Raw genomic sequence first — 21,463 nt, forward strand, 5'->3', positions numbered from 1 at the left:
TATTTAAATTAAATTTAATTTTATTACTTTCATTGACCTATATTTTCATGAGATAAAGCCGTGGGGTTACTCTATTATAGGTTCAATTAAAAGTATAATTAATACTGTAATAGAGTTTAATTCAAAAGGTGTTCTTAGAAATCTAAAATGTTGGAAAACAGTACTACCTATCACCAACAAGTCTACAATCTAGTTTATTGTATATTCTAGTCTATATTCTAGTCTACAGTTCTATTTGAGTTTTAGTTCAGTTCTAGTTCAGTTCTAGTTCAGTTCTAGTTCAGTTCTAGTTCAGTTCTAGTTCAGTTCTAGTACAGTTCTAGTTCAGTTCTAGATCAGTTCTTATTCAGTTTTAGTTCAGTTCTAGTTCAGTTCTAGTTCAGTTCTAGTTCAGTTCTAGTTCAGTTCTAGTTCAGTTCTAGTTCAGTTCTAGTTCAGTTCTAGTTCAGTTCTAGTTCAGTTCTAGTTCAGTTCTAGTTCAGTTCTAGTTCTGTTCTAGTTCAGTTCTAGTTTAGTTTAAGTATTTTTAACAAACATTTCGTATTTTTCATTTTAAGGTTTCACATACAATGGCAAAGCCGCCGATGGCAGTGATGAATGGAATGGTTGTTCAAATGTCAAATTATATTTATTAGAAACTGGTAATACCATGGAACATTATGTTAAATCCTTCAATGTCAATACAAATCAATGGGTGGCCTCTTATGTATATAAACGTTTAAAATTCTTAAATAATCGCACTATAAGTTATGCGGCAGCGCTATTTTTCTTGGCCGTATGGCATGGTTTCCATACCGGTTACTATATGTCCTTCTTTATAGAATATATGATTGTAACCACCGAAAAACAGGTGAGTGTTTTTAAAAATACGATTTCCAAACATATGAAAACCATTTGTGTTTTTTAACAGATCGAAGGTGTTTACAATAAATCGGTGGTCACCAATTATGCTTCCCTTGTCGAAACTTTACCTTTTAAAGTCATAAAATTCATCGCCTTAAAATCATACAATTTAATTTATATGGGCTGGTGTCTAACACCTTTCATATTCTTGAGCTATGAACGTTGGATTGAGGTCTTTAAAGCAGTTAATTATTTCGGTTTTGTTTATGTGGCCATTTGGTTTGTTATCTATAAAATTATAAAAGCAATGAGTTCAAAATCACGCCTAAAACAGGAACGTATTGCCAGCAAGGCCACCGACCTATCACCGACAATTAATGAACAGCGTACAACAGATAGCAAAGCTACGGATTTGTCACCAACTTTAGAAGAAAATAAAAAAGACAATTAAACAATTAAGACACATAGAGAAACAAAACAAAAGACAAATTGTTTTGCATTATAGCAGAGACAAGTATAAGAAAAAACAAAATCTTGTTAAAATGTTATTTCCCCTCCAGAAACACAGGCTTAAGAAACATCCAAATATAAAAGCTAACAGGGAGCAGTGATAGAACTCTTTAAGCAGGGATATATAGTAAATATTAATACTCTTTACTGTTTTAGCATCTCTAGCTGATGTATAGTATTATGGGTTTAATATTTATTTAAGAGCTTTTGCTGTTCCTTTAGTATGATGATGTATTAGTTTATTAAATTTTTAAATAATTTTAATTTTCTTTAAACTTTTAAACAATTTTGTTTATTTAAATTAATTTTTATTATATTAATTATTTGTTAATTTTGTTAAACAGTTTTCTTTTACTTCATTTTTTACTAAAATGTATTAAAACTTTTTTTTTGCTTTAAAGCAAATTATTTTTTTAATTATTTAATTTTTTTTATATTATAAAATAATCACTTTCTATTTGGGAAAAAGAGTTTAAATGAATTAAAGATAATATATACACACACACAACACTACTTTATCTAGTCAAACGAATTAATATTTAAATATCTTAATATTTAAACAAAAACCACAACAACAACAACAACAACATAAAAAACATGTAATTAACTTAAATAATATAACAATTTAATTAAAATTCCCAGCTCTTTTTAAATATTATAATAAAATAAAAAAATAAAACACATGAAATAAAAAAAATCAAACAAAATACTTTAACAATATACCTTAACATAATTATTAATTAATTAAACCAAAAAAAAAAAAAAAAACCATTAAAAAGGTTAACAAAACATTTTAAAATATGTATATAATAGTGTTTAATATTCTGAAAATTATCTATAATTAAAAAAAAAAAAACTTTTTCATAATTCTATTACTGACTAATTTGAAAATAATTTATCATTATTTATTATAAACGAGCTAAATGTGGGCTTAATTAAACTCATATATATTAGATTTAATAATTTGTCTAATTAATTATAGAATAGGCTATTCAAATTATATATTATAGTCACTCAATCAGATTGATTTATTAAACAAGTAATCAATCATAAATTACTTTTGGACAATTGAACCTTAGAATTGAACTGTTCAGTTCTAGTATAGTTCTATTTCAGCTCTAGTTCAGTTCTAGTTTAGTTCTAGTTTAGTTCTAATTTAGTTCTAGTTAAGTTCTAAATCAGCTCTTTTTCAGTTCTAGTTTAGTTCTAATTCAGTTCTAGTTCTGTTCTAGATCAGCTATTGTTCAGTTCTAGTTTAGTTATAGTGCAGCTCTAGTTCAGTTCTAGTTAAGTTCTAGTTCAGTTCTAGTTAAGTTCTAGTGCAGCTCTAGTTAAGTTCTAGTTCAGCTCTTCTTCAGTTCTAGTTTAGTTCTAGTTCAGTTCTAGTTCAGATCTAGTTCAGTTCTAGTTCCATTTTAGTTCAGTTCTAGTTCAGTTCTATTTCAGTTCTAGTTTAGTTCTAGCTCATTTTTAGTACAGTTCTAGTTTAGTTCTAGTTCAATTCTAGTTCAATTCTAGTTCAGTTCTAGTTCATTTCTAGTTCTGTTCTAGTTCAGTTCTAGATCAGCCCTTGTTCAGTTCTAGTTCAATTTTAGTTTAGTTCTAGTTTATTTCTAGTTCAGTTCTAGATCAGCCCTTGTTCAGTTCTAGTTCAGTTCTAATTCAGTTCTAGTTCAGTTCTAGTTCAGTTCTAGTTCAGTTCTAGTTCAGTTCTAGTTCAGTTCTAGTTCAGTTCTAGTTCAGTTCTAGTTCAGTTCTAGTTCAGTTCTAGTTCAGTTCTAGTTCAGTTCTAGTTAAGTTCTAGTTCAGCACATGTTCAGTTCTAGTTTAGTTCTAGATCAGATCTAGTTCAGTTCTAGTTCAGTTCTAGTTCAGTTCTAGTTCAGTTCTAGTTCAGTTCTAGTTCAGTTCTAGATCAGTTCTAGATCAGTTCTAGTTCAGTTCTAGTTCAATTTTAGTTCAGTTCTAGTTCAGTTCTAGTTCAGTTCTACTTCAGTTCTAGTTCAGCTCCAGTTCAGTTCTAGTTCAGTTCTAGTTCAGTTCTAGTTCAGTTCTAGTTCAGTTCTAGTTCAGTTCTAGTTCGGTTCTAGTTTAGTTCTAGTTCAGTTCTAGTTCAGATCTAGTTGAGTTCTAGTTCAGTTCTAGTTCAGTTCTATTTCAGTTCTAGTTCAGTTCCAGTTCAGTTCTATTTCAGTTCTAGTTCAATTTTAGTTCAGTTCTAGTTCAGTTCTAGTTCAGTTCTAGTTCAGTTCTACTTCAGTTCTAGTTCAGCTCTAGTTCATTTCTAGTTCAGTTCTATTTCAGTTCTAGTTCAGTTCTAGTTCAGATCTAGTTCAGTTCTAGGTCAATTTTAGATCAGTTTTAATACAGTTCTAGTTTAGTTCTAGTTGAGTTCTAATTCAGTTCTAGTTCAGTTCTATTTCAGTTCTAGTTCAGTTCTAGTTCAGATCTACTTCAGTTCTAGTTAAGTTCTAGTTCAATTTTAGATCAGTATAAGTACAGTTCTAGTTCAGTTCTAGTTCTGTTCTAGCTCTAGATCAGTTCTAGTTCAATTCTAGGTAAGTTCTAGTTAAGCTCTAGTTCAGGTCTAGTTCAGTTCGAATTCAGTTCTAATTTATTTCTAATTCAGTTCAAGTACAGTTCTAGTTCAGTTCTAATTCAATTCTAGTTCAGTTCTAGTACAGTTCCAATTCAGTTTAAGTTCAGTTCTAGTTCAGTTCCAATTCAGTTTAAATTCAGTTCTAGTTCAGTTCTAATTCAATTCTAGTTCAGTTCTAGTTCAGTTCTAATTCAATTCTAGTTCAGTTCTAGTACAGTTCTAGTTCAGTTCCAATTCAGTTTAAGATCAGTTCTAGTTCAGTTCCAATTCAGTTCTAGTTCAGTTCTAATTCAATTCTAGTTCAGTTCTAATTCATTTCTAGTACAGTTCTAGTTCAGTTCCAATTCAGTTTAAGTTCAGTTCAGTTACAATTCAGTTTAAGTTCAGTTCTAATTCAATTCTAGTTGAGTTCTAGTTCAGTTCTAATTCAATTCTAGTTCAGTTCTAGTACAGTTCTAGTTCAGTTCTAATTCAGTTCTATTTTAGTTCTAGTTCAGTTCTAGTTAAGCTTTAGTTCAGTTCTAGTTCAGTTCTAGTTCTGTTATTGTTCAATTCTAGTTAAGCTAAAGTTCAGTTCTTGTTCTATTCTAGTTCAGTTCTAGTTCAATTGTATTTTAGTTCAATTCTAATTTAGTTCTAGTTCAGTTTTAGTTCAGTTCTTCTTTAGTTCTAGTTAAGTTCCAGTTCAGCTCTTGTTCAGTTCTAGTTCAGCTCTAGTTCAGTTCTGTTGTAGATTAGTTCTAGAGCGCTAGTTCCGCTCTAGTTAATTTACATTTCAATTCTAGTTTCGTCTGGACTGCAGAATTAGTTAGAAAACTCTATAACTGCTAAAAACTTTTGAGATTCCAAAAAACATACAAGATGTTTAATATTTTCCAATTCAGAATATAAAACCACTATTAATTTAACTTAGTTATAAGCTGCTTAGATATATATCTCCCTCTCTACGAAATATTAAAAAAAAAAAACAAAAGAAATATTGTGATCTTGCCTAAGGTAAGAGGATGCGACGTTCATGTCTCGACTCCAATATAATTAAGTGATTTTAAAGAAAATTGATATGAAATATGATATCAAATTAAAAACTAACAAAATCTAAACCAATTAAAGTATTTCACTTATACAGAAAATAGGAATTTGTAAAGAAAAAAAGGCATTAACTTACAATAAGTTTTAAAAATTTGAACATTAATTTTGAAACTGAAAAAAAACAAACAATTATTAAGAAAATAATATGGAAAAATTAAGAAAAAAATCCAAAGCACTGCACATTGTGTTTGAAATTATATTTTTGTAATATGGCAAAAGAAAACAACAAAAATAAAACAAAAATATGAAAAAATTCGAAACAACTTATTTAATTGAAAAAAGAAGAAAAAATTCTTATTCAATAATGCGGACCAGATCTAACGAGTTATAGTAAAGGTAAGTAGTTAATATCATTCAGTATTCTTATGTGAACTATCAAAGTTCTATTAAAACAGCTTCAGCTTAAAAAGATTGTCCTTTGGCTTCTTAATAGTTTATTGATTCCAAATCAAACAAACAATAAATTTTAAGTATAAGTTTTTAAAAAAAAAGTAAATCAAATTTGTAAGAGAATATTGTTCTTTAATAACTATTTAAAGCTCCATTGGCTGGGCATCGCCACCACCATCTTCCTCACGTTTAGTTACCACCGCAGCTCCCTCTTTGATTTCCTCTTCAATCTCATTAAACATATACTCATCTTGATACTCTTTCAAAATTTGACTCGAACGATGTTCATCCAAAAATAACGAGTAAACTTTCTTAACATCTTCTGTAGTGACCTCTGTGGCTTTACGTCTGCGACACACTAAATTGGCGGTAGTAATCAATTGTATGGCATAACGCAGACTAGTATCGGTAGCAATTTTAGTTAAAATGGTCATGGCATCAGGATGCATTAGACAATCCTCCTCTTCGCAACGTATTTTAAGAATTTCTTTCATTTCCTTTTCGGTATAAGGTACCGTACGTATGATAATCATACGATCTAACAAATCAATAGGTATGCCATGAGGACTGCGATAATTTGTACCTCTAATGTGTGTAATACCACGATTTGTGGCCATTACCACCACAGGAGCCATGTCAGATTCTAGTGCCCGATTTAGATAAGAAAAACATTCAATATCCAACATATGGGCCTCATCTATAAACAATACTCCCGGATTAATTTCAGCTTTGCCCTCTTCACGCCATTCCAATACTTTGTTATTGATTTGATCACGTACTTCTTGTTTGATTTCACCAGTATCGCCGGAAAACAAGGCCAAGAAACCATGGGTACGACTATTGATAACATCTATTTCATGCAAGGTAACTGTGTGAACCACCTCCTTGCGTTTTTGTAATTCTCCCTCGGGACACTGTACGAAACGAGTCTGGGCTCCTGTGGCATCATAATCACGAGCACGCGTAAAACTGCGTCCTAGTTTATTAACTTTTCCCGAAGCTTTATCAATAGTTACCACATCGCCAGCTTGTATCTTCTCTTTAATAAAGCATTCAATGATTTTGTTGCCCAAATCGTAGTTAGTTTCCATTTCAGTGGTTTTTAAGGTGACCTATAAAAGCAAAACCAAGCAGAAATGGTCCAATATAAAATTTCCAATTTTTTTAAACAGATAGTTTTCGTATAGAATTCTAAATTTTGGAACCTTATCGAAAACTTTTCCATTTCCCAAAATTTTTCCACTTACCTTTCCAATCTTTTGTCCAGTACCCGTTGCCGGACGATCAATCTGTATTTCCACCACTTCACCTTCAATAATCTCTGTCTCCTCCTTAATACGCACACCAATACTTTTACGTAAAGCCTGTGATAATGCCTCGGTTTTGCTCATTTCCAAAGAATATATTTCCGAACCGGACATGCTAGTAAATGGTGTCTCCGTACCCAAAGCCTGAGCCATACCAACAGCTATAGCTGTTTTACCAGTACTTGGCTCACCGGCCAAGAGAATACAACGACCAGCAATTTTACCCTCACGTACCATTTGTACAACTACTCCAGCAGCACGGCGAGCATCTTTCTGACCCACCATACCCTGGGAAACGGCACGAGCCTCTAAAACATCATCCAAACCTAAACCACGGATGTGAGAATGTGCTCCAATACGTTCGATGCGTGTGATATCACGCACTTCGATTTTATCGCCTTCAGCCATTTTTTTTGCGTGTGATTGTCTTTTCAATGTATATTCACAGAATATAGATTTTATTTTAATTATAAACAAATTTTTCGTAACTATTAATAATTCCTGGTTGCCTGGGAAACTTTAAAATGTGGAAAAATGTTTATTCCTGCCGGTTTGCTATGTTTTACTATTGTGAATGTTTATGAAATCAGCGTGTTTTTCAAAATTTTGACATATGTCTGTCTTGTTTACATTTAAAAAACTCATGCTGCCACTTGTTTGCTTTTACATATTCCCCTAATAAACAAAAATTCTAACGATCTGGTTTTATTGTTACCATAAGCGAAAGCTCAGGGCGAATTCAAATAAGGTGGTGACAGTTCTACAACACCTTTTAAAATGTTTATTTTTGCAACAAAACGCTTGGTATTTTTAGATTTTTTACATAAATAACTCGAAATATTAATGAAGTTTTTCTCAGTTTAAAGGAAATTTTTCAATAAAAAGAATAACAAACTTTCACAGCTACGTAAACCAGGCGAATTATAAAAAGAAAATGATCAGCTGATTGAAGAACACTACCTTTTATGGATTTGCCTTGTGAAAGCTGTTGCATTGTTTATTTTGGTCGAGACTTTTAGTAAAAAATCAAAACAATTTTTGTTTTTTATTTTAAAAAATCACCGCAAAATGCCTGTTAATATACGTGACTGGTTGCCGGTTCTATTTTGTGGCCTTTCTATTCCTCTATCTTTATTTATGTGGCTTGGTAACCTAACACTTTCCAAATGGTGGACACCAGAATTCGAAGGTAGTAAGTATTTTAAGCTCATAAATCATTTTTAGGGTGTGTTTTTAATTAAATTATGCGTAAAAATGTTTTTGTTTCCAGAACCTAATATTATACCACCAACTAGATGGCTGTTTTCTATTTTGGCTCCCTTGGCCTTTATGATAACCGCTTTGAAACGTAAATCTGTGAATAAATCAGGTGCTGCTTTGGGATTAGTTGTGGCCGTTCTATTGTCTATAGCAAGTCATGCGTTCTTCTTTAGTTTGGCGGCATTTTTCTTCACCTCTTCCAGGGCCACTAAATTTCGTGCGCATATTAAAAAGAAGATTGAAAAAGATTTTAAAGAAGGTAAAGTATGAAATTTGGAAAGATTAGAAGATAGATAGATAGATAGATAGATAGATAGATAGATAGATAGATAGATGGATAGATATATAGATAGATAGATAGATAGATAGATAGATAGATAGATTGATAGATAGATAGATAGATAGATAGATAGATAGATAGATAGATAGATAGATAGATAGATAGATAGATAGATAGATAGATAGATAGATAGATAGATAGATAGATAGATAGATAGATAGATAGATATAGATTTACAAATATTTAAAAACAAAACTCAAATTAATAAAATAACAAAATAAAATTCTTATCAATTTAACAAACACAGGTGAAGGTCAACGAAACTGGGTGCAAGTTCTTTGCAATGGTGGAATGGCTACGCAATTAGCTATTTTATATTTGATAGATGTGGGCAGCAGCGAAAGATCTATTGATTTTGAAAAAGACTATAGAGCTAGTTGGTTGGGCATAGCCGTTATGAGTAAGTCATTTTATTAAACATTTTGAAATCAGACGACATTAATGACAATTTCATTTAAGGTGCTTTTGCTTGCTGTAGCGGTGACACCTGGGCTAGTGAATTAGGGTGTGTACTATCAAAAAGAGATCCTTTCCTCATTACATCCTTTAAACGAGTTCCCCGAGGTACAAATGGTGGTGTGTCATGGATTGGTTTGATTGTCAGTTTCTTGGGTGGTATGGTGGTGGGTCTAGCTTATTACATTACCATACTATTAACAGTTCCTGCTCATATGCTAATGATTAGTCCGCCTCAATGGCCTTTAATACTATGTGGTGGTATAGCTGGTCTATTCGGTTCTGTAGTTGACTCTTTGCTGGGTGCCACTTTACAATATTCTGGCATAGATGAGGAAGGTAAAATTGTCGATACACCTGCCAAGGGTGTGCGTTACATTAGTGGCTTACGTATTATCGACAATCATAGTGTGAATCTAATATCCAGTATTATAACTGGTGTTTGTATGCCTTTATTTGCTATTAAATATTGGCCAGAACTTTAAATGAATCTTTTTAAATATTATTTAGTAGGTCTATACATTCAGTAAGCATTTATTTTTTTATATTCGTTTTACTCCTTTAATATTGTACTTGTTTTGTTTAGTAAAAAAAACGAAATACGTATAACTTTATGTAATGACTGATGATCATGTGTAACTAAAATGGACTTAATAATTGTGTGAGGGCAACTTTTTATAAATTTTTTAAAAAATTATTCAATTGTGTCTAATATATATTGTGTTTTGTAAACATGTTGTAAATAAAATGGTAAATTTGAAAAAAAGGAGAACTTGTAGTGTTTGCTGTGGTTGACAGCTCTTGTCTGATAATTTCGGGTCATTTCGGTATATAGAAACTGCTGTCGGAGAATGATTGCAATAATTAAACAAGGTCCCCAAAGCACTTGGGGGGAAAAGACGAAGAAACCTTGTTGGCTATCTATAAAACAATTGGTCGGTCATTTTTCAATTATGCTGCAACAGTATGGTCTCCTTCGCTGAGTGATACCCAGTGCACTGTAAAAATCTGCATTCAAATAACTTCGGAGCAACACCCACACGAGGAAACGAAAGTCCTTCCAATCAAGGAACATAATTTCATGCTAACTAAACAGTTCCTCCTGGTATGTCACCGAAAGAGTCATACTAACTTTAACATCACCTAGTTGGACGCTAACCCAGGCATGTGAGAAAGACCTTCGTGTATCATATGAAGATATGTAGAGGATCCCTTGGATCGAAGGTAGTATACAGCGGCTTTGAAGGACATTCATAAAGATACAAATGAATGTCGTTCTTGGAGGCCTCCCACCGGCACTGGCACAATTGAGATCGGTAGGCACAGGCTCAGTGCCTACCGGAACATCCTTAATATATGCCCAGCATATGGAAGAGCTCATGATACCTACCACATATTTAACTGCCAGCCCACTTTACTTCACTACTTCAGGATTTATGGACAAAGCCTATTAAAGTAGCATAATTTCTTGGGTTGGACAGAATTCCCGTTGTTGTCGAATGAACTAGAACTGAACTAGAACTGAACTTAAACTGAACTAGAACTGAACTAGAATTGAACTATAACTGAACTTAAACTAGAACTGAACTAGAACAGAATTAGAACTGGACTAGAACTGAACTAGAACTGAACTATAACTGAACTTAAACTAGAACTGAACTAGAACTGAACTAGAACTGAACTAGAACTGAACTAGAACTGAACTAGAACTGAACTAGAACTGAACTAGAACTGAACTAGAACTGAACTAGAACTGAACTAGAACTGAACTAGAACTGAACTAGAACTGAACTAGAACTGAACTAGAACTGAACTAGAACTGAACTAGAACTGAACTAGAACTGAACTAGAACTGAACTAGAACTGAACTAGAACTGAACTACAACTTTACTAGAACTTAACTAGGACTGAACTAGAAGTGAACTAGAACTGAACTAGGACTGAACTAGAAGTGAACTAGAACTGAACTAGAACTGAACTGGAACTGAACTAGAACTAACTAAATTTTTTTTCATTTTTCCGTCCAACTTACCCAACGACATAAGACCACCCTCGGTCAACAGCCAGCAAGAAATATACTTGTACAAAGAGAATTTCGCCCACAAGCCCAAATAGATTAAACGCCAGAAAAAGGGTTGATTACGATAAGCATCGGTTAAGAAGTAATTATCAGGGAATAACATGGCACCAACTTGACGCACAGCCAAATACAACAAACCCACTAACAGACGGGTTATGCCAGCCTTAACGAAACCCTTATATTGCGCATATTCACCATTGATAAAACGCTGATAACGTTTAAATGGAAACTGGGGACCAATTAAAAACGAACTGGGAAAATAGGCATAAGCAGACAACTCCAGTAAAGAAGGTATCTGTTCTAAAGCACATTCCTGTTGATCTTTCGACAATTTCTCTCTAGGCTTACGACCATCGGCAATATCAAAAGCAAAACCAATCATGCGCAGGGTTAAAACACATTGCGGAGTAGTCCATAAAATATCATATTCATTGCTTTCGGTAAAGTAATAGCCGGTTAAGAGATAAGCCATATGGAAAACAAAATTAATGGCCACCAATTGTTGGGTGTTATTGTGCAGTAAACGCACCAATAGATATGTTATCCAAATCGAGATTAAAGAATGATAAGTATCGAAGCCATAATTAAAGAAACACAAACCAAAACCACACAAAGCAAAGAAAATGTGATGTACTGGCTTAGAGGATTGAGGCTGTATTAAGAAACGATAAATAAATGCTATGGGGTAACCTGGAAATAGTTAAAATATAAAGATTAACTTAAATGGTTTTGAGGTTAAAGATAAATTATAACTTACCGGCAAATAGAGTAAATAATAAACGTATAGCCGCTTCTCCTACGCCCACCTTATCTGCCAACATGGCTATTAAACCTATGTTACCTCCAACCGCATCACCACCACCGCCACTTGCTACCACCGTCATTATTCTGTTGGTTTTTCTTTTTCTTTTAGCAAATAGTTATCTAGGCAACAAATGCTGTAAATAAATTATAAATTAAATGCGTATTAATTAAAGTATTTAATAGAATAATTATAAAGATATTAAATAATGTGTATAGAGCGCTTTAACTTTTGTACGTTTTAACTCTAGACTGCCTCTGAGCAGCATCAATCATTTGTTTCGCAATATTTTTTTCACTGTGATCTGGTTATGATTGTAAATTGAACTTTTGGAATCACTTGAAGTTTATTTGCTAGATTTTTATGTTTAATTTTTGTTTAATTGTATTGTAAATATAATGCTTATCAGAAATTAGAAAATAAATATGCATAACTTGCCTCTAAAGTGGGTTAAACTTATGAGCAACAAATAAAAAAGGTCAATGAAATGTAGATTGATTTATAAATAATATTAAACAATTATGGTTCATTTTTAAAGAAATCTCTCACAGAAAAGTTCTGGGTCACAGCTTTAAAACCTAAAGTATTTCTTTTGTATTGCAGAAAACAATCAAAAATGTCTTATTTTAACTTTTAAAGAAAATGAAAGTAAAAATACAAAGTTTTTTTTTTTTTGATGATTCATTAAAGTACCTTTGAAAAAAAGTTAAGTGTTTGTGAAATAAACTAATCGACAAATGTTTTAAATTGTTTTAGTATTTGTGTACAAGTAAGAGTGTTTGTTTGGAGATGATATTAGAAAATTGTTTGAATAAAAATGTGTGAAATTTTAATAAACTTTCTATTTTTGATTAAATAACAGCTTGTAAATGAATCTTTATATAAAACACAACATAAAGATTTCAGATGGTGTTATTACGTTACTTGAGTCTATGTTATAAAGGTTATAGTTCTGAAAAAAACATGATTGTATTGTTTGAACTTTATAATGCAGGTTATAGTTCGGTCTAAAGTTCAGTCTACAATGTAGTAAGCAGATCAGAGTTAAGTGCACACTACAATCTATATTTCAAGTCTATAATACAGAGTATAGTCCATAGCACAGACTCTAATCGAGTCATTATAGTTCAGACTATAGCAGATTCTATACTGACCGAGAATTTAGCTGAACTAGAACTGAACTAAACTGAAACTGAACTAGAAGTAAAACTAAATTAGAACTGAACTAAAACTGAACTAGAACTGAACTAGAACTAAACTAGAACTAAACTAGAACTAAACTAGAACTAAACTAGAACTAAACTAGAACTAAACTAGAACTAAACTAGAACTGAACTAGAACTGAACTAAAACTGAACTAGAAGTGAAGTAGAACTGGACAAGAACTGAACTAGAACTGAACTGAACTAGAAGTGAAGTAGAACTGGACAAGAACTGAACTAGAAGTGAAGTAGAACTGGACTAGAACTGAACTAGAACTGAACTAGAACTGAACTAGAACTGAACTAGAACTGAACTAGAACTGAACTAGAACTGAACTAGAACTGAACTAGAACTGAACTAGAACTGAACTAGAACTGAACTAGAACTGAACTAGAACTGAACTAGAACTGAACTAGAACTGAACTAGAACTGAACTAGAACTGAACTAGAACTGAACTAGAACTGAACTAGAACTGAACTAGAACTGAACTAGAACTGAACTTGAACTGAACTAGAACTGAACTAGAACTGAACTAGAACTGAACTAGAATTGAACTAGAACTGAACTGATCTAGAACTGAACTGATCTAGAACTGAATTAATACTGAACTAGAACTGAACTGATCTAGAACTGAATTAATACTGAACTAGAACTGAACTAGAACTAAACTAGACCATAACTTAAACTGAACAAGAACTGAACTAGAACTGAACTAGAACTGAACTAGAACTGAACTAGAACTGAACTAGAACTGAACTAGAACTGAACTAGAACTGAACTAGAACTGAACTAGAACTGAACTAGAACTGAACTAGAACTGAACTAGAACTGAACTAGAACTGAACTAGAACTGAACTAGAACTGAACTAGAACTGAACTAGAACTGAACTAGAACTGAACTAGAACTTAACTAGAACTGAACTAGAACCGAATTAGAACTGAACTAGAACTGAACTAGAACTGAACTAGAACTGAACTAGAACTGAACTAGAACTGAACTAGAACTAGTACTGAACTTGAACTGATCTAGAACTGAATTAATACTGAACTAGAACTAAACTAGACCATAACTAGAATTGAACTAGAACTAAACAAAACTTTTGTATAATCTTTTAGGGAAATAAGAAAAATTTTAATAATTACATATAATGATTATAAAGGCATTCACTTTAGACTTTTCCAACTCTTAATAAAATAGCAAAGATGAATTAAATTTTGTGGGCATCTTATCAGCAAATTTGTTTGAAATTTTTTAAATTAATCAAAATTATTTCCCTAGAAATAACATTGAAGTAAATGCTTATCTAAAGTAAATGTAAGCCAGCGATGGCAAACATAAAAGATTAATGTACAAATAATTGTCATGTTTAATCATTAAATTTATATTATTTGAGTTTAATAACGAAAATTTTGTTTTATTGTTTAGTACAAATTGATTGATTTGTTTTGAATAGCAATTAATTGGAACTAGAATTTAGTTATAAAAAAATCTATTAACTTTATAGAGGAATAACTTTTTTTTATTATTTTGATTTGAATACCATAAATATTATGCATATTTTTACGCCTTTTAATATTAGCAAACCTATTTTAAAGTTTAGATAAAATTATTATTGTAGCAGCACAAACTATATTTTTGTTTAAATATAACTATATAAGTATTGTATCATATAGCACCAAGTCACGGGTGTTAAAAATCGTATTTATTTGATAAATATTTATGCCAGAGTTTTTTGTGCATTTCTATTAAAAAGGTTTAATTACTCATAAATAGCATTCGAAAAATTGAATTCTTAAAAAAAAGAACTTATTGTGTTGTTTTAGTTAGAGACCATTGCGTTATTTAATATTTGAAATTATACTTTAGAATAAGGGATATGGCCTTTAGTCTAGACATTAGATTAGTCAATTATAAAAAATAAACTATAGACTAGTCTAAAGACTATATACTATAGACTAGAGTATAGACCAAACTACAGTCGAGTCGATAAATCATGTAGCCTGCTATATAGACTATAAACTTTCCTATAATCTCCACTATAGAGAAGTCTCTAGTTGAGACTATGTATCTGTCTTTAGACCAAGACTGTAGATTCTTTTATTTATTCAAATTATTTGTCAAAACAAATCCTTTTATGCTCCCACAATCTATTCTCTTAGGGCGAGTTTTTCTAATAAAGATAATCTTCATTCTTTGGTTAAACCGGGTTTAATATATGTTTCGTGTTTTTCAGTTATCAGTAATGTTACTTATTATCTATTTTATTTGACTACAATAAAAACAAGTAGGAAAGTATAGTCGGGCATGGCCGACCATATACCTACCCTACACCATGAGTATATTTTTAAAATTTTTACTTTTTATAAAGAAACTTTTATGTTATGAATATTATTCCAAAATATTTAAGCAATTTATTGATAAAAAAAACAAAATTTCTAAATGAGGCTTTATATAGGTCAAATATGGGCCGATCCTCGGTCAATTTGGGAAAAGGATATATTTCTAAATAACAGTTAGTTTTGTTGAGTTTCATTGCGATACAAATGGTTACATATATATTTTAGACCTTTAATACATTTTTTGAAGGGATTTTTGTATGGGGGCTAGGGTCAAATAATGGCCAATCTCTACGATAAACTGCAGTGTCATTTATACTTATATAAAACTTATTTGTACCAATTTTTAGAGAGATAATAGAATATTTGACGTAATTATGGCATAAAAAGTTCAAATCGGTAGGTACGGTTGTATGGGGGCTAGGTGAAATAAAAGGCTTCGTCCCTGGTTCAAATTTCATCAAATTATCTTGAAAATTGCGGCCTGTACCTTGCGCACAAGGTTTACATGGACAGCCAGCCGGACAGACGGACGGACGGACATGTCTTAATCGACTCAAAAAATGATTCTGAATCGATCGGTATAAGGTGGGCATTGGACCAATATTTTTGTATGTTACAAACATCAGCACAAACGTATAATACCCTACCCACTATAGTGGTGTAGGGTATAACAAAAAGCCTACTATTAGGGTTATATAAATCGACTTTCGAATAATCGAACAATCGACTTTTTGTCGAAAAAAGTCGAAAAGTCGAAGTCGAAAATTTTGTTCCAAAAAAGTCGATAACTCGACTATCGTCTATGAAAAAAGTTGAAAAGTCGACTTTGTAAATAAAAGTCGAAAAGTCGGAAAAAGTCGAAAAAAGTCGAAAAAATCGGAAAAAGTCGAAAATAGTCGAAAAAAGTCGAAAAGTCGGAAAAAGACGAAAATAGAAAGAAGTCGAAATAACTCAAAAAATAGAAAAAATATAAATAAATTTTTTTTATTAATAATAAATAATAATAATAATAATAATAATAATAATAATAATAATAATAAAAAGTCGGAAAAAGTCGAAAATAGTCGAAAAGTCTGAAAAAGTCGAAAAAAGTCGAAAAGTCGGAAAAAGTCGAAAAATCGACTATTTATAAAATATTTAAAGTCGAAAAGTCGAAAAATCGACTTTTAATTAAATGAAAAAAGTCCAAAAATCGACTTTTCATAAAATGCAAAAAGTTAAAAAGTCGACTTTTCATAATATGCATAAAGTCGAAAAGTCGACTTTTCGTTTCAGCTATAGAACCCTACCTACTATAGTAACTTCTTAGTACACTTGTACTAAAAGATAAAAATCTACAAATTTTTTCTATTATCTTTTTGTTGTTGTTGTGTACCAAAAACAAAATACATACCAGGAAATATACCATGTGCACATTGACATACTATATAAACACTTGTTTATTGATTAAAAATCTTTCACAATCACTAAACAAATTTACGAAACTTTTCTTTTTTTTTGTGAAAGAAAAAAGTTAAGGTTGTGACCCCCTTAACATTGCACAATCATTTTCATTGTTTACTCTAATACATAATTATTACTATGTATGAGCAATATACAACAAAGCTTATATTGTTATTATTAAAGTTTTTTTTATATATTTTTTTCTTCCTATTTTTATAAATTACTTATAAAATTTACGCTTCATTTAAAATTTTACACATTTAGTTATGATCTTGAAGTTTTACATTACAATAATATACACACAAAGAAAATAATAATAATATTTACCAATTGAAGGACTCGGCCAGACGTTTTAATTAATGTTAAAACGTTTTATTGATTTCTCACACGTTTTCCGGTATTTTTCGTACGAGTTTTTTTCAAAATTATTGCGAAAATAACATTTTTGTTGCAAACGGCAGATGCAAGACTACTTTTTTCAACAAAGATTTTCTATAACTAAACTATTGTGAATGGTGGTGTTTTTTCACACACTCTCTCATTTTTTTGTCTAAAAACAATGCTAACAACTTTATACAAAGAAAAACCTCTATAATGTTGAAAAAAACACTTGTTTTAAAATGTGCTGAAAAAAGCTAAGATGACATTACTTTATCAATGTAGTTTAGTAAAGGGCCCTTCAGACGATCACACTTTACGTACAAGTCTAATGAAAATGAAAAATGAAATTCCATCCGTATAACAAAAAAGAGAATAAAAGTCGTATGATTTATATTTTGTGTGTTTACACGATTGGTATAAAACAATTAAAAAGGCAGATGGAAACAGCTGTTTCACTTTTTTATATGTATTTACATAAAAATACATCCCTGATCTAATGCGACCTGCTTGTTTTTTTTTAATCATTTCAAAAAATGAAGAGAGCCATACGACTGTCAAATTTTCCATCTGTATTCTCTCTCAATGTGTGATGGTTTCATTACATATTGCGTTTAGACGATCCCATCCGTGCTCTTCTACACAAAATTTTGACAGATCATATTACTTGTGTGATCGTGTAAAGCCGGCTTTAGTAAATATAAAGCCGGAGGTAGGATTCTATAAATCGACTTTCGAATAATCGAACAATCGACTTTTTGTCGAAAAGTCGAAGTCGACTATTTTGCTCCAAAAAAGTCGATAGCTCGACTATCGTCTATGAAAAAAGTCGAAAAGTTGACTTTGTAAATAAAAGTCGAAAAGTCGAACAGTCGGAAAAAGTCGACAAAAGTCGGAAAAAGTCGGAAAAAGTCGAAAATAGTCGAAAAAAGTCGAAAATAGAAAGAAGTCGAAAAAAAACTCAAAAAATTGCAACAAATAGAAAAAATATAAATAAAATTTTTTTATTAATAATAATAAATAATAAAGTTGGAAAAAGTCGAAAAGTCGACTTTTCATAAAATGCAAAAAGTCAAAAAGTCGACTTTTCGTTTCAACTATAGAACCCTAGTGTGGATCGGCACTTATAAAAGAAGAAAGTCCTAGTTCACAATGGGAAACTTTTGTTGAGAAACTTTTGATTTTGTGTATGAGAGAAAGAGATAGTTAATATTTCTTTCTCTCACACACAAAAATCAAAAGTTTCCCGAAATAAGTTTCTCAGTGTGAACCAGGTCAAAGTAGATCTACTTTAAGCATTCTACGCGTCTATGCTATTGTGCTTGTAACTTTCAGCATATAAAACATTGATTCTACTTTTCTGACAGATGCATAGAATGGCGTGGTGTGGACCTTAACGGAAATTTTACTAAATTTAAATATTTACCTTAAATATTTACTAATTTTACAATTAAAATTTATTTAGTTTTGGTATATTTGTTTAAAAAAAATAAATATTTAATAGCTTTGCTAACTTTATTAACTTTCAATTATTGTTTCTTTTTATATGTTTTTACTGACAAATTTCTCTAAGCTTACTTATATTCGTAATTGACATTTACACACTATTGTGATTGAGTGTGAATTATTTGACAAAACAGCTGCTTTTTTTTTTTTTAATAAAATTAAAAAAATTACGAGAAATAGCAGAAAAATTAATAATTTAAACTAAATATACTTTTATTAATTATAAGTAAAATATTTTTAATTAATAATTAACTCCAACTACATAAAACACTAAAGCATTCCTGTGTAAATATAAAAGTTAAAATCCAAAACATAACACATATCCAACACCAAAAGAGGTACGTGTCACTTTGTTTACAATTTTATTAATTGAAAAAAGAAATTGCAACATATTTTGGAATTTTTACGCATTTTTTTAGTTGTATGAAAAACAACTTACATCGTGGCGCAATCAAATATGAGACGTAACAACAATTATCCCTATCAGCCACTTAATCAAAATCCCGGACCCAGTAGTCGGATAGCACACGACTCTCTCGAAGAAGAAAATGAAAAGGCTGCCGAAGAACTTAAGCAAAAAATTGGAGCCCTTAAATCACTCACCATTGATATAGGCAATGAAGTGCGTTATCAAGATAAACTTTTACGCGGTATGGATGATGATATGGATCGTACACATGGCTTTCTGGGCAATACAATGCAACGGGTTATAAGACTGGGCAAAAATGGTGGCAGTCGTCATATGTGTTATATGTTTCTGTTTGTATTATTTGTGTTTTTAATATTATATGTAGTACTGAAAATAAAGTAATTTAGTGGGAGTTTGTAAGAGTTTTAAGAGAAAAACTTTGAATTTTTGTAATTAGTTAACGTTTTTTTTATAAAATATATGCAAAAAATATAGTTAAATGTATTAAAAATAAAATATTGCATATGCAAGTGTTAATATTGATGTAAAATACATAAAGTTTTATTTACAACAAATGATCAAAAACCAAAAAGAAAATAAACTAAAAACCAAAGATAACAAAAGATAAACAAAGTCAAGAGATAAGTCAACTAATTAAACCACTTAAAAAACATTTTCTTTTGTATATTAAATTTTTATTAAACATTTATAAAAAGACACAAAAATATATGAGAGTGGGAAAATTATAACTTTTACTACTTTTTCCCAATAGTGTAATATACAAATATTTAAACTTTTTTAATAGATTTTGTCTATTAATCTGTTAGTTCTTTAAATTCTCAAAAACAAATCCTATAAGTTTTTTTTACTCCATTATTACTTCAATTAGTTGTTTTACAGTTGCATATTTTGTTTTACATACATGTATGTTTTTTTTCTTTTAGTTTTGTTGTTTATTGTTGTTGTTAGTTGTAATATCTCTTAAACTTTCATATTATCAAATTTTTGCATTAGTTACTAGTCCAGATAAGAAGTTTTCATTTTTTTACTACGACGACTAAAATCTGGTTCATCACCATCCGAACTGTCATGTTGTAATGTTTGATCACCATTAGTCAATTGTTGATATTCTGTGGGATCAATAACATAACCATTCTTAGCACATTCCAACATACGTACTAAAAAAAAAGAAGAAAATATATTTTGTTTTAAAGTTTTATTTACAATCCTCAAAGACTTACTTTGTGCCTCTAGTACAGCATTTTGTTTTTTAATATCTTCTACATCCTTTTGATTAGCTTGTATCTTCCTTCTCATAATTTGTATACATTCTGTGGTCTTCTTTAAAATCTGGGCACGACTTGCCTGTAAACATTTTACAAAATTCACTAAAAAAACATTGTTTTCTATCTTAACTATTCATAATTTTACCTTTTCGCCCTTTAACGAGGGTACAGCTTCTCTTAAACTGGTGAAACTTTCTTTGATATGATCACGTCTCTTACGTTCCAGAGCATTATGGTGGGCCCGTTTTTCTTCTTGGGTGAAATTTTGTGTGCTAGTGTGTCTTTGCTGTTGAGAACCTCCAGCATCGGAATCATTATCATCCTGTTAAAACCAAAAATAAAATATATACATACAAAAGCAAGTATTGTTGTTGTTTTTCTCAAAAAATTATTCATTTTGTTTATGCCTTTTAGTTTAGCTGTAATTTATTTTCTTTTTGTATTCCACTTACATCACTTTCAATGTCAATATCTCTATCGTCGTCACTCATTTTGTTTTATTTATTAATTGCTTTCAAAGGTTTTTCTTAAGTTTAATTATTTTTAATAATGCAATTTTTATATTTATTATTAAGTTTTTCTCTTAAATTATATTAATTTTGTAAATTTTTAATTTTTTTTCTAATTACTACGACGTATGATGTGTAAATATAGTAAATGCCAAATATAGAATGAGAATGTGTAGAGAAATAGGAAAAAAAAATATGTAAATATAGAGATGCCATATTTTAAAAATTTAGTCGAAATTATCGAAAAAAATACTAAAAAAATTTCTATACAAATTTTATCGACATCTCCTAAAAATAAAGTGAAACAAAAGGTAAAATTTTGCGAAATAGAATTTAAGTCGAAATAGACATCAATAATTCCATAGAATTAAGTAAATATTCATGGTAATCTAGTTGAACATTTCAATCAAAGAATCTAATCGTAAATTTTAACTAAATATATGTGAAAATCTAGTCGAAATTTTTATACCACTTCAAAAGTAGCACTAAGTGAATTTGTTACCTTCTGTGGAAGTAACTTCCAAAAAAGCGAAAAGAATCCAATTTTGTTTAAAATTTAATCCATTTTATATTGAAGTTGATTGATACTAGGGTTCTATAAATCGACTTTCGAATAATCGAACAATCGACTTTTTGTCGAAAAAAGTCAAAAAGTCGAAGCCGACTATTTTGTTCCAAAAAATCGATAACTCGACTATCGTCTATGAAAAAA

General features: G+C 30.6%; 6 protein-coding genes across 7 annotated transcripts; 3 read left to right on the plus strand and 3 right to left on the minus strand.

Annotated features, from left to right (window-relative positions):
* The first annotated feature begins 147 nt into the window (after positions 1 to 147).
* LOC124420011 (lysophospholipid acyltransferase 5-like) lies at positions 148 to 1,936 on the plus strand. Its single transcript, XM_046951478.1, has 3 exons — positions 148 to 199; positions 558 to 850; positions 911 to 1,936. Exons 1-3 carry the CDS (start codon positions 148 to 150, stop codon positions 1,292 to 1,294), a joined length of 729 nt encoding a protein of 242 aa, XP_046807434.1. The 3' UTR covers positions 1,295 to 1,936.
* A 3,522-nt stretch (positions 1,937 to 5,458) lies between these two features.
* Positions 5,459 to 7,324, minus strand: LOC111683820 (ruvB-like helicase 2). The gene is made up of 2 exons (XM_023445936.2): positions 6,679 to 7,324; positions 5,459 to 6,543 (listed from the first exon to the last, which is right to left on the minus strand). Exons 1-2 carry the CDS (start codon positions 7,144 to 7,146, stop codon positions 5,575 to 5,577), a joined length of 1,437 nt encoding a protein of 478 aa, XP_023301704.2. The 5' UTR covers positions 7,147 to 7,324; the 3' UTR covers positions 5,459 to 5,574.
* A 389-nt stretch (positions 7,325 to 7,713) lies between these two features.
* Positions 7,714 to 9,559, plus strand: LOC111683815 (transmembrane protein 19). 2 transcript variants are annotated; one of them, XM_023445930.2, is made up of 4 exons: positions 7,714 to 7,927; positions 8,009 to 8,257; positions 8,586 to 8,738; positions 8,798 to 9,559. In XM_023445930.2, the coding sequence occupies exons 1-4, from the start codon at positions 7,807 to 7,809 to the stop codon at positions 9,277 to 9,279; spliced, it is 1,005 nt and encodes a 334-aa protein (XP_023301698.1). In that variant the 5' UTR covers positions 7,714 to 7,806; the 3' UTR covers positions 9,280 to 9,559. The 2 variants fall into 2 exon arrangements, with proteins under 2 accessions (XP_023301698.1, XP_023301697.1); XM_023445929.2 differs by having other exon boundaries at positions 7,715 to 7,930.
* LOC111683816 (lysophospholipid acyltransferase 5) lies at positions 9,445 to 17,157 on the minus strand. Its single transcript, XM_023445932.2, has 4 exons — positions 16,991 to 17,157; positions 11,632 to 11,812; positions 10,795 to 11,564; positions 9,445 to 9,465 (listed from the first exon to the last, which is right to left on the minus strand). Exons 2-4 carry the CDS (start codon positions 11,756 to 11,758, stop codon positions 9,445 to 9,447), a joined length of 918 nt encoding a protein of 305 aa, XP_023301700.2. The 5' UTR covers positions 11,759 to 11,812; positions 16,991 to 17,157.
* Positions 17,158 to 18,709: 1,552 nt separating this feature from the next.
* Positions 18,710 to 19,506, plus strand: LOC111683827 (BET1 homolog). The gene is made up of 2 exons (XM_023445943.2): positions 18,710 to 18,885; positions 18,967 to 19,506. Exon 2 carries the CDS (start codon positions 19,005 to 19,007, stop codon positions 19,356 to 19,358), a length of 354 nt encoding a protein of 117 aa, XP_023301711.1. The 5' UTR covers positions 18,710 to 18,885; positions 18,967 to 19,004; the 3' UTR covers positions 19,359 to 19,506.
* A 104-nt stretch (positions 19,507 to 19,610) lies between these two features.
* LOC111683822 (protein max) lies at positions 19,611 to 20,911 on the minus strand. Its single transcript, XM_023445938.2, has 4 exons — positions 20,695 to 20,911; positions 20,388 to 20,564; positions 20,198 to 20,321; positions 19,611 to 20,134 (listed from the first exon to the last, which is right to left on the minus strand). Exons 1-4 carry the CDS (start codon positions 20,731 to 20,733, stop codon positions 19,974 to 19,976), a joined length of 501 nt encoding a protein of 166 aa, XP_023301706.1. The 5' UTR covers positions 20,734 to 20,911; the 3' UTR covers positions 19,611 to 19,973.
* Between the last annotated feature and the right edge of the window lie 552 nt (positions 20,912 to 21,463).

This window comes from Lucilia cuprina, chromosome 5 (assembly GCF_022045245.1).
Source record: "Lucilia cuprina isolate Lc7/37 chromosome 5, ASM2204524v1, whole genome shotgun sequence".
NCBI lineage: Eukaryota > Metazoa > Arthropoda > Insecta > Diptera > Calliphoridae > Lucilia > Lucilia cuprina.